The sequence below is a fragment of the Leptonychotes weddellii genome, chromosome 9 (assembly GCF_054177405.1).
Source record: "Leptonychotes weddellii isolate Sample4059 chromosome 9, ASM5417740v2, whole genome shotgun sequence".
Taxonomy (NCBI): Eukaryota; Metazoa; Chordata; class Mammalia; order Carnivora; family Phocidae; genus Leptonychotes; species Leptonychotes weddellii.
Window position 1 is genome coordinate 106,523,746 of NC_138377.1, and position 12,292 is coordinate 106,536,037.

Below are 12,292 nucleotides of genomic sequence, written 5' to 3' on the forward strand. Positions count from 1 at the left end.
GCGCCTGGGTGGCTCAGTTGGTTAAGCGACTGCCTTCGGCTCAGGTCATGATCCTGGAGTCCGGGGATCGAGTCCCGCATCGGGCTCCCTGCTCGGCAGGGAGTCTGCTTCTCCCTCTGACCCTCCTCCCTCTCATGCTCTCTGTCTCTCATTCTCTCTGTCTCAAATAAATAAATAAAATCTTTAAAAAAAAAAAAAATAACAAGTCAGGAAACAGGAACCTCACTCAGATTCTTACAGCATTTAATGTATGGTGATTAACATAACAATAAAAAATTTTAAAAAAAGAAATATTAAAAGAACACTTTTGTAGCTTGGATATCATACCCTGTACTGACTACAAAGCTCTATTTGTTTCTGCTTTGTAATGTAGAGTGTTATGTTCTACCCGTTGCTACACAATCACTTTGAGGAAACATTACTACAAAAATAAATAAGTTTCTTTTTTCATTCAAAGCGAGGGAAAATAACAAGGACGCCCGAAGCACACCCACAAACCTCTTCCAAGAACACTTGCATTTGTCCCTGGGCTGGCAAGAATGCTTTGCTGATGATATCAAAGCCCTTTAATTTATCTACGATCAACCTGACTTAAACGTAGGGGAAAAAATACTCATTTTGTTCCACTTTAAATTAAAACAAGCTATTTTTTGTTTTTTTGGTACTGGGCTGTCTTTATTTTTCTTTGAACACAGGGGAATACACTATTCTGAAACCTTGTACTATTATTCTCTCTTGACTATAGAAAGGCAGCAAAACACATGATTAATCTCTGAGTTGCATTTTTAGAGAAGATTTTTCGAGAAACTATAATTCCATTTTCAAAAATAACCGCAAATTCCCACTTCTGACCAAGATGGAATAAAGGTACAGGGTTTACCTTCCTCTGTGAAACAAGTAAGAAACTGGAACAAAATACATTTTTAAAAAATGGTTTTCCAACACTGGACCACAAGGACCGAAGGAGAGGGGAATAAACAAGGTGAGCCTCACACCTGCCCCACTATATTGTCTGGAGAAAGTTGCTGGGCTGCAGATGGGACAGGGAACAAGGTCTCTCTAAGTAGAGGGGATGGAGCTGAGGGTCCAGAGAAGCCAAGAAAGCTGCAGTTTGCAGGGCAGAGTGCCAGATAGGGGAGAGCTGTCCAGTTGTGATAACTGTAATCCATGTGTTCAAGAAGCTACACAAAAGATTTAAAAAAATAAAGACCCAAATCAAACTTCCAGAGTTGAAAACTACAAAGTCTGAGATTAAAAAAAAACAAAAAACAACCCACTGGATGGGGAAAATTGAGAGAAAGCACAATGGAGGGCAGCAGAGGGTCCCCCTTGAGTTCTCAGCTGAGACTTGATCAGTGCTGCATGTGAGGAAACTATCCAAGGCCAGGAAAGAGCCACCTGAAAAAAAAAAGCAAAGGGAAGATGGTTGGAGTTCACAGAGGTGCAGGAATAGTCCTCGCTGTCACTGGCCAGGGTAGAAAATCTCTGAACTCAAAGGACACCAGGCAGAGTAATCTGATGGGTATTATTCTCAGTAGTAGAGAGAAAATGAGCCATAGATGGAAGACTGCTCTGCTCCTGCCCCACAAAGGTTACATACAGGTAAGGCTCTACAAGACTAAATTGTTTCTAAGTAATTTTACTACACTGAGAACAAAACTCAAGAACATTTATAGGAATTAACATCCAAAATATATAAAGAACTCATAAAACTCAGTATCAAAAAAAAAAAAAAAAAGAGCCTGATTTAAAAATGGGCAGAGGATCTGAAAAGACATTTTTTTCAAAGAAGACATACAAATCACCAATAGACATGAAAAGATGCTCAGCATCACTAATCATCAGGTAAACAGAAATCAAAACCACAATGAGAGGGGCACCTGACTGGCTCAGTCTTGTGTGACTCTTGATCTTGGGGTTGTGAATTTAGAGCCTCATATTGAGTGTAGAGATTATTTAAATAAATAAAACTTAGAAAAAGAAAAACCCATGATGCAATATCACCTCATACCTGTCAGAATGGCCAGTATGAAAAAGACAATAGGGGCGCCTGGGTGGTTCAGTCGGTTAAGCGACTGCCTTCAGCTCAGGTCATGATCCTGGAGTCCCTGGATCGAGTCCCGCATCGGGCTCCCTGCTCGGCGGGGAGTCTGCTTCTCCCTCTGACCCTCTCCCCTCTCATGTGCTCTCTCTCTCTCTCTCATTCTGTCTCAAATAAATAAAATCTTTAAAAAAAAAAAAAGACAATAAATAACAATTGTTGGAGAGGATGTAGAGAAAAGAGAATGCACTGCTGATAAGAATATAAATTGGTATAGCCACTATGGAAAATAGTATGGAGGTTCTTCAAAAAGTTAAATATAGAACCACCATATGATCTAGGTATTTATGTGAAGAAAACAAAAACACTGGGGCACCTGGGTGGCTCAGTTGGTTAAGTGTCGGACTCTTGGTTTCAGCTCAGGTCAGGATCTCAGGGTTGTGAGATGGAGCCCCATGTCAGGCTCCATGCTCAGTGGGGAGTCTGCCTGAGATTCTCTCCCTCTGCCCCTCCCCCCTCTAAAATAAATAAATAAATCTTAAAAAAACAAAACAAAACAAAGGCACCAATTCCAAAAGATATATGCACCCCTATGGTCACTGCAGCATTAATTACAATAGCCAAGATGTGAAGGCAACCCAAATGCCCACTGATAGATGAATTTCCACCTAATACTATTCCATTATATATATATATACTATGGACTATTACTCAGCCATAAAAAAATGAGATCTTGCCATTTGGGAGAACATGGATGAACCACGAGGGCATTATGCTAAGTGAAATAAGTCAAACAGAGAAAGAAAAATACTGTAAGATTTCACTTACAGGTGTAATCTAAAAAATAAAACAAACACAAAAGAAAACAGAAACTGATTCATAGATACAGAGAGAAGAGGGGCAGAGGAAATGACAAAATGGATAAAAGGGTTTTAAAGGTACAATCATCCAGTTAAATAAATAAGACGGGATGTAGTGTATAGCACAGGGACTACATTCACATAACAATTTTGTATAGTGTAGATGGTAATTAGACTTATTGTGGTGACCATTTCATAGTATACATATTCACTATGCTGTGTACCTGCAACTAATACAATATTATACATAAATTATTCTTCAATTAAAAAAAGAACATTTATAGGAACATAAAAATGTCCCACACCTTGAAATTCAAAACGCTCAACCTCTAATAAAAAATTACCAGGCATGCAAAGAAACTGGAAAATATAACCAATAATAAGGATACAAACCAATCAGTACAAACAGATCCAGAAATGACACAGATAAAATAAATAAGACATTAAGATAGTTGTGATAACTGTAATCCATGTGTTCAAGAAGCTACACAAAAGATTAAAAAAAATAAAGACCCAAATCAAACTTCCAGAGTTGAAAACTACAAAGTCTGAGATAAAAAACCCACTGGATGGGATTAATGGCAGATTACACATCAGAAAAGAAAAAAAAAAAAATTAGGGAACTTGAACACACAGCAATAGAAACTATCTAAAATGAAACACAGATTTAAAAAAAAAAAAGGATGGGGGGTTAGGGGTCGCCTGGGTGGCTCAGTTGGTTGAGCTTCTGACTCTTGATTTTGGCTCAGGTCATGATCTCAGGTCCTGGGACTGAGCTCAGTGCTCAGCGGGGAGTCTGCTTGAGATTTCTCTCTTTCCCTCTCGCTCTGCCCCTCCCCCCACATGAGTACGCTCACTCTCTCCCAAATAAATAAATCCTAAAAAAAAAAAAGATGGGTGGTTAGAATGAGAAGAGCATCAGTAAGCTGTGGGACAACTTCTAGTAATCTAATGTACCTGTAAATAATGACCAAAAATTTCCAAATTTAATGAAAACTATACAGCACAGATTCCCAAAACACTCAATAAACCCCAAGCACAAGAAACGAGAAAAAAATGACACCCAGGCTCCTCCTTTTCAAACTGCTTAAAATCAATGACAGACCACAAAAACAAGAAAAGATTCATTAGCTCCACAAAAGCAAAGCAAAGAACGATAAACCTTTCATTGGAAACAATGAAGCATAAGGACAATGAAGCAAAAGGACAGGGGAACAACACCTTTAAAGTACTGAAAGAAAAAACTGTCCATCTGTAACTATACACCTAGGGAAAATAAATTTTGAAAACAAAGGAGAAACGAAAACTTTTTCAGACTCAGAAAAATGAACAGAATTCATCCCAGGCAGACCTGTACTCTGGGAAAGTAAATGGAAACCCTTCCGGCAGATGGAAATCATGCATAAGTAAGAAAGCCACGAGGGGCCCCAGAAACAGAGATGGTGCCTGGTGTCACCGATGACATCTTTGGGTCTGGAGTCCAAATCCTCATTTGCCCTTTTCTTCAGCACTATCCATGCTGACTGGGGCCTTGTTGTCTTGTGTTTCTTTAAAGTTGCTCTGGAAAATACATGTTTCCTTGGGATCCCTGTAGGTTTCCACAGTCCTAAAGCTGGGCAGATGGGAGTCCGTTAACTTCTAAAGATAAATGAATGAGCCTTTTTACATTTAAATGAGGCTACTTTGGATTTCCCGTGGAACTATCAGTGATTTGGGAACTCATTTTGTATATAAAAAGAGAAAAACCTTTTACATTTCCAAATTTGAGCAGAGAGAGATGAGAAAGGTAGAGTCAGCCATAGAGTCTTGAATTCTAAAGTGTGTCAGAGTCTGGAACCAATGTTTAAAAATTAATGGGAAAATGCACAAATATTTGCACTTTCTGTGTACGGTGTATACCTTCTAAACATGAAATATCCATCTGGATTGTGAAGAATATGTATGGACAAAGGTTCTCTCAAGAGACTAGAAAGTCCTTTCAAGAAAAAAGATATTACAATTGAACTTCCTGTTGTTGTTAAAATCAGCTTGATTAAACTGAACTCCCTCCACCCCTTGCATCCTCTACCAAGCTTACATCAAAACTACTAGGCACTCAGGTTAAATTCCATAAAACCCATGCTGGTATACTCTATCAAAACAAAAATGAAAATCAAAACAGAAGCCTGCTCAATCAATCTAATCAGTTGAGATTATTGATCAGTTCAAATGATCAGTGCTCAAAATGATTAACATAACCTCAAATTCCAAAATAGGAGAAATCTGTGTGGCATTCTAGGGAGGGGGAGCAGGGAGGTAACAGAGCCAAAACACTGTGGCGACAGCCTGGCCACTCACACACTCTGGGCCTGTTTTCTGATTTTTTTCTAAGTATGTTTTATAAATGCATTCTCACTGCATAAAGTGGGAACTGTGGCTCTCTGTCTCAAGGTTCTATTTTGAACTCTTCTAAAATAGTACCTAGAGAGTGGATAGATAGTCCGTTCCATGGGAGTGTTGAGATCCCAAACCAGTGGTCCACCATAACCTCTGCCCTCAGTTGAAAAAAAGAGGCTTATAAAAAGACATTTATAAAAATCTCCGTGTCTAGCTTATTGTGAAACCCAGCCAACACTGCAACTCCATGGGAACAAGGGGCATCTCTTGGGGCTGAGCTGGCTTCTACAGCCATACAGGACCCATGTACATGGGTGCCTGCTCGACTTGGCCTGCACCTCTGGATGCACACACCCTCTCTGAGAGCTTTCCTCCCCAGCTCCCACAGGCTTCCCACTTCCAAAGCCAGAAGTGGCCAGGCAGTAAGAAGGTAGAAAACTTCAATGTATCACTTTTGCTATTTAACAGCAGATGTTCTTCAAATTGCAGAATCTTAGAAGGCAAAGAACCTTAGGGCTCTTCCAATTCTCAATGTTTATTACATGGGCTAAAACCAAACTCAGAAATGAATTCTGCAAAAACATTTTATTAAGCTTTTCTTAAATGATTGTATTTTCTTCACATGTGAAAAGCAACTTTCCCCAAGAAAATGAGATTGTGTTGGAAATGTTCAAACAAAAGACTGGTTTTACTTATTAGCAGTTCTAGAGGGTATGTTAACCTTAACCAAGCAACTAGCTTCCTTGCTTAGAATGATGCATTTTTGCTTTAATAGGGTGATACCTTTATGGTTCAAAGTGGTTTGTTATCTTAGTTCCAACTCTTGCAAATGTAAGGAAATTTTATCTTTAGAATTCCAGGCTGATAATGTGAGAATTAATCTGACAATTATGTCTTAGGAAAGAGTTTTTAAAAAGTGAGGAAAATTACTTAAATCTTTTTTAACCAGAAATTTCCATGGTAGGGATCTAGAATACCTGTAATAATTAACTTACAAGAAATTAAAACTATTCCTAAAAGTGTGATATTCCCATTACATTATTTTTAATATCAGTAATATTTAGAATTTAGAAATTAAACTGCTTGAAGTTGATAAATAGAACTTGCAGAACAATGAAAGTTATGATGAATAAAATGACAAATTTTACATTGCTTTTCTGGCTTTGCTTTTAAAGCAAAAGTATAAAAATATGGAAAACCAAATGAACTCAAAGTTTTTTCTTTCTGACTGTGCCAACCAATTTTGATCGGTTTTACATAAGTTAAAAATGCAGATTTCTGTTAAGTGATAGTCATATTAAAAATCTATGAAATATAGAATTCTGTGTACTTTTTGTAGAGTATAAATTTGTTTAATATTTCCAAAATATGGCCAGGACTTTAATAGCACTTTAAAAGATAACAGTCAACCATGCTAAAGGTTTTGGACATCTCTCTCCCTCTCTCTCAGCCATTGCACTACAGTTTTGAGACAGTATAATACTGCAAGAAATTAAAAAATAAGAAAAAATGTGGGTTTTTTTTTGTTTTATACATATGAATTTCTGAGGTCTGACCTATCTGCAAATTAAAAAGATACAAGATCTCCATATTTAAAGTATTACTTTCCTCATTAGGGAGACGAGAGGCTTACAGAGAGAAGCCTGCTGAAAGAATGGGTAAGAATTCCTGTTGTAGCTTATACTTTGGGCTACAAAAGGGTAGGTCCCTATCCTAAATTTGATAATGTGTAGGAAAAAAAATTCTGCCCAAATTTTACACTTTCACTAGTTTATGTAATGGATTATTTACAATGTAATTTTTCCACTTTCTTTTAACAGTCTGTATCCCATGGGAAAGTAAAACCTGTATCTAAATATATCAGTTTAATAGATGAACTTCCAGTTTTGATAGTATGAAGATGATTAAAATGAAAATACTATTTATTCACTTGGGGAACTTAATTTCATATAACATACTTCATCTTACAAGAGTCTAAGAATGATTGATAAGATAATGTCCTCAAGTGAGGGCAACTGCCCAAATGTACATAAACATAAACTGCTCACTCTCTTTTCTCCAAACCTTGTCCAATCAGATTATAGGCAGGAGGACACCGGTGGCTGTCAGTAAAAAGTGACTATGAGGTTCAACAATCAGTTCAACTCTTAATAGATGCAGATCCAGCTGGGTACACGTTATTTAACCTTTTTCGGGGTCAGATTTCTTATCTCCAAAATGGAAACAAGACAACATAGGGCTCTCTCAAAGATGAAGAGTACTAAAGAATTTGAAGAATTATATGCAATGAAATGCTATGATGATGATAACGCAAAATGTGGCTTGTAAACGTGCATTCTTTTTGGTAATATACAAAAGATACTCATTATTGCTTTTCACAAGAAACTAGTTTTAATATTCTAGTAAACTGAATTTTCATGCAATTTGTTTGAAATAACTGTGAGATAAAGTCACAAATGTAAAAAGCCACACAGAAAAATACAATTAATTTATACCATTATTTATTTGATCTTAAATCCCATTAAAATGAACTGTAGGGATAATTTTACATTGCCAATTTAACTTTATTTTTATGCAAACAACATACAAAAAGAAAAATATTTGCTCTTTTTTTTAAAGATTTTATTTATTTGAGAGAAAGAGAGAGAACAGGGGGAGGGGCAGAGGGAGAGAGAATCTGAAGCAGACTCTGAGCTGTGCAGAGCTGGATGCAGGGCTCTATCACACGACAGAGAGATCATGACCCCTGAGCCAAAACCAAGATGCAGCCGCTTAACCGACTGAGCCACCCAGGTGCCCCACTCCTTTTTTAAAAACTTTTTTTAAGTGGGATCCATGCCCAGTGTGGGGTTCAAACTCATGACTTCGAGATCAAGAGTCACATGCTCCACTAACTGAGCCAGCCAGGTACCTCAAAATATTTGGTCTTTATGGGAGATAACACTTAAGGGAAACTGAAACCAATGAGAATTTTTTGATGTGGAGAAATACAGGACAAATATATGAGAAAATATTTTTTAAAGACAGCAAATTAATACTAAGCAAATATTTTTAAACAAAAAACATTAAATGAATATGGTAATAAATATATAGGATAAAACTTCCAAGATCACAATCAAAAACTTCAACAAAATAGCCAGATACAACTGTAAGTAACATAGTTATGCACTGACACACACTATTTCAAAAACCTGGGGGAGGAAGCTTGTCCAGGGAAGGCAATCCATTCACAATAGCACAAAAATTAGATATGTAAAGAAATAAATTTATAAATTAATGTGCAGAGGGGCGCCTGGGTGGAGCAGTGGTTAAATGTCTGACTCTTGGTTTTGGCTCAGGTGGTGATCTCGAGCCCCACCTCAGGCTCTGCGTTCAGCACAGAGTCTGCTTAATACTCTCTCTCCTCTGCCCCTCCCCCCCTCTAAAATAAATAAATAAATATTTTTAAAAAATTAATGTAGAGAATCCAAATGGACAAGACAACACTGCTTTCTGAGTGACTTAAAAAGAAGCTTGGTTAATACAAAGACCCACCCACCACTGCCCTAAATGGAAATACTCTACACCTTATCAATGTTGATTCTCCTTATATGAGAGCAATCCCAACCAAAACTACAAAGGGACTTTTTTGGGGGAAGGGAGAGGGTAGTTTGAAAATATTTCTAATATTTATATAGAAAAATAAATAGGTGAAAATACCCAAGAAAACTATTGAAGTGGAGTGCTTTTTCACCATGACACATTAAAATGTTTATAAATGTGCAATGTAATGCACAAGATAAGATCAGTGGTTTGAAGTAAGAAGATTTTAAAAATTAATACAATAAAAGTAGGATTTTAAATTGGTGAGGAAGAGAGAATTCAATATATCCTTCTTGGAAAAATTTATTATACGCAGGGGACTGTAAAACTTTGAGAGAAATTAAGACATAAAATCTTAAAAAACAGAAATGAATATGGTGACTATTTGCATATTTCAGGGTTTGGAAGAACTTTTTAAGTTAAAAAGGTATAACAAAAGCTAAGGATTGATAGGTTTGACTACATTAAAGTTTTCAACCTTTATGTGTCAAAAATTTCACCCTAAAAGAAATGGAACGTAATAATTAAGTGCGAAAAATATTTGCAACATATACACCAGATAAAAATTAATTTATATGATGGGATATCTATATATCTTATAAATTTAATGAAAAATAAGCACTTTTTTTTTTAAACTAGCAAAGAAAGAGGTGATTTAAAAACAAGAAATACATATAGCTTGTAACCTTAAGGAAATAATTTGCAATCTTACAAGCCGTCAAAGAGACACAAATTAAAAGCAAGAAGATGCCATTTTTGCCTGTCTTTTGGTGCAGCCTGAGCAGGAGGCCTATGTGGGCAAGCATTTCAATCGTGGCATCTGATACTGAAAAGGGCTTTGCGGGTGCTGGGGTGGCTCAGTTGGTTAAGCGGTTAAGTGTCAGACTCTTAATTTTGGCTCAGGTCATGATCTCAGGGTCGTGAGATTGAGTCCCATGTCTGCAGGGAGTCTGCTTGAGATTCTTCTTCCCTCTCACTCTGCCTCCCTTCCCTCTAATAAATAAATCTTTAAAAAATTAAAAAGAAGAAAGGGCTTTGTCCACAAGCCATAGGAGCCCTAGAGCAATATATCCAGAGGTAATAACCAACAGAAAGTGTGCACAACGATGTACGACCACTTCAAAAATGAACAATGAAGTAAATGGTGACAATCTTTAGAAACTTTGTAGTCCTTAAAAATCATACATTTTCAGAATATTTCATGACATAGGAAACATAATAATGATGAGACCAACATGGGATACAAAACTGTAGATATATCAGGATGTTAAAAATATCTGAGTGGCAGAAAAGGTTACACATGATTGTTATTTTTTTCTTTCTATATGTTCCAAATGATCTATAGTTAACCTATACATTTTAGAATCATAATAAATGTTATTAACAAATATGTATTGTATGATGCTAAATTGTTATGCAGTACTTCTCAAAATACAATCAGTGGTACATAATAATTTATGTTTATTTCAGTATTATAATTTCAACCTGGCTATGTGATTTTGGGGACAGCATGTGAATTTTATTTATCTGGCTTATGTTTTTTCCTTCTATGCTGACCAGGCTTGTCACAAGGACCTGTGCCTTTGCATAACTCACAACAAGGCTATAAGGGAGGTTATATTACCATTTCACAGAAGAACATGAGCTTTAAGTATCATGCTCAAATTAATTAGCCTTTAAAGAGAGCTGGAGCCAAATTTCAGGTCCATTTCACTCTAAAGGCATACCAACTTATGTACTCTCTCACACACACACAGAACCTACATCTTAGAAAATAATGTCAGTAGGGAAGATTATCTTACATATAACAATTTCCTCTCTCCTTTTATACCTTACACATGGCAGTGCATTGCCAATTCACAGCAGAATAAATGTTTAAATGTTTAACTGTGGTAAACCAAAATTTAAGCCAAACTGAACTGCTAATTCTAACCTAAAATAAAAACAAATCTGGATATACATAATGTCTTTCTTACATTAGATTTCCATCTAAGGTTGTAAATTTTACCTTCATTAAGTTATGAACCATTTAATCTAAAAAAGAACCCCTGATGCCCCTGCAATATGCAACCTTTCATAAGCTAACCAGTTAAGGAAAAAACTCATTTTTGAGAGAGAGAGAGCACAAGCCAGGGGAGGGGCAGAAGGACAAGCAGGCTCCCCACTGAGCAAGGAGCACCACGTGGGGCTAGATCCCAGGACCCTGAGATCATGACCTGAGCCAAAGGCAGATGCTTAACCAACTGAGCCACCCAGGCACCACTGAAAAAGCTCATTTTTTTTTTTTTTACATATTTTAGTGGACTTTTAAATTTAGAAACCTCAAAAGGTAAAGAGAAATTGTAATTTAAGTTTGGAAAGGCCTAATAGGCTCTTACGTTAATGGAGAGCTTACTACCTTAAAAAAAATTCTAGCTTCAATGGTATGCATTAGCAAAAGAAAAAAAAAAGTCTCTTCTGCATCTCTATTATATATTAATATCTATATTAGTAATAATGACATAGATGATTGTTTAGTTCTTATAGTTTATGTGATATTTTCAAATACATAACCTAATTTTCACAAAGCATTTTTAGAAGAATTGCATTATACTCATTTAACAGAGGACAAAACTGAAGCCAGCAAGGCAAAGTTACCTGCACAAGTTCAAACAGCTGGTCACTGAAAGCTTGAGGACTTTCTCCAGATACCCTTTTGTAGGGTTAGTGCCCTTAACAGGTATACTTCCTTCTTGTAGTCAGAAATTCATAATATTGTATTTTAAATGCTGGACCAAACTGTTTATAAGTACAAGATTTGCCAAGGTAATTACTACACAATTTATTCAGAGCACAAAAGCATCACTTGCATTAATTCAACATCATCAATCTTCAATTTATATAAGGCAAGCAAAAAATTTCCATAGCATAACATTGCTCACAACCAAAATATTCTAATGAATTCATTCTAATGAATTCTTGACAGGGTTTTGAAAATACACAAAGGAATAAGCAGACTTTAACACCTTTCCCAATACATCACTATAACAAAAGAAAAAAAGAAGAAGAAAAGAAAAAAAATTAATTTAATCTAGCTACTTAACTTTACTATATTCCTGAGGTTGGCAAACCTTTTTTGTAAGGGGCCTAAGAGTGAGTAAACATTCCAGGCCATAGCTCTCTTCTGCATCAACTCAACTCTGCCACTGTAGCACAAAACAGCCATAGACAATATGTAAACAAACAGTATGCTGTATTACAACAGAATTGCATTTACAAAAGCAGGGATCATAGTTTGCTCACACTCACCAGTTGCCAATAATTTGCTATAAGGCAAACTTATTTGCATATGAGCCTGAAATTTATAGTTAACGCTTCCTACTTTCAGAGAGAAAAGATAATTTTGCTAAACTTAATAATTGAAAAAAATCTTTCTTATATTTTTAACATTCTT

The 12,292-nt window shown here is 36.3% G+C and overlaps 1 protein-coding gene across 2 annotated transcripts in view; it reads right to left on the bottom strand.

Annotated features, from left to right (window-relative positions):
• The window catches only part of LOC102749517 (phospholipid-transporting ATPase VA-like), an 80,128-nt gene that overhangs the window by 31,483 nt on the left and 36,353 nt on the right, over nucleotides 1-12,292 (bottom strand). The window contains exon 2 of one of the 2 annotated variants that reach the window (XM_081831482.1): nucleotides 227-1,398. The exons of the other annotated variant lie outside the window; for it this stretch is intronic. Within the exon in view, the coding sequence (XP_081687608.1) occupies nucleotides 1,374-1,398 (25 nt within the window). The 3' untranslated portion in view covers nucleotides 227-1,373. Of the gene's footprint in view, nucleotides 1-226; nucleotides 1,399-12,292 lie in introns of those variants that run through there. 2 annotated transcript variants of the gene reach the window in all.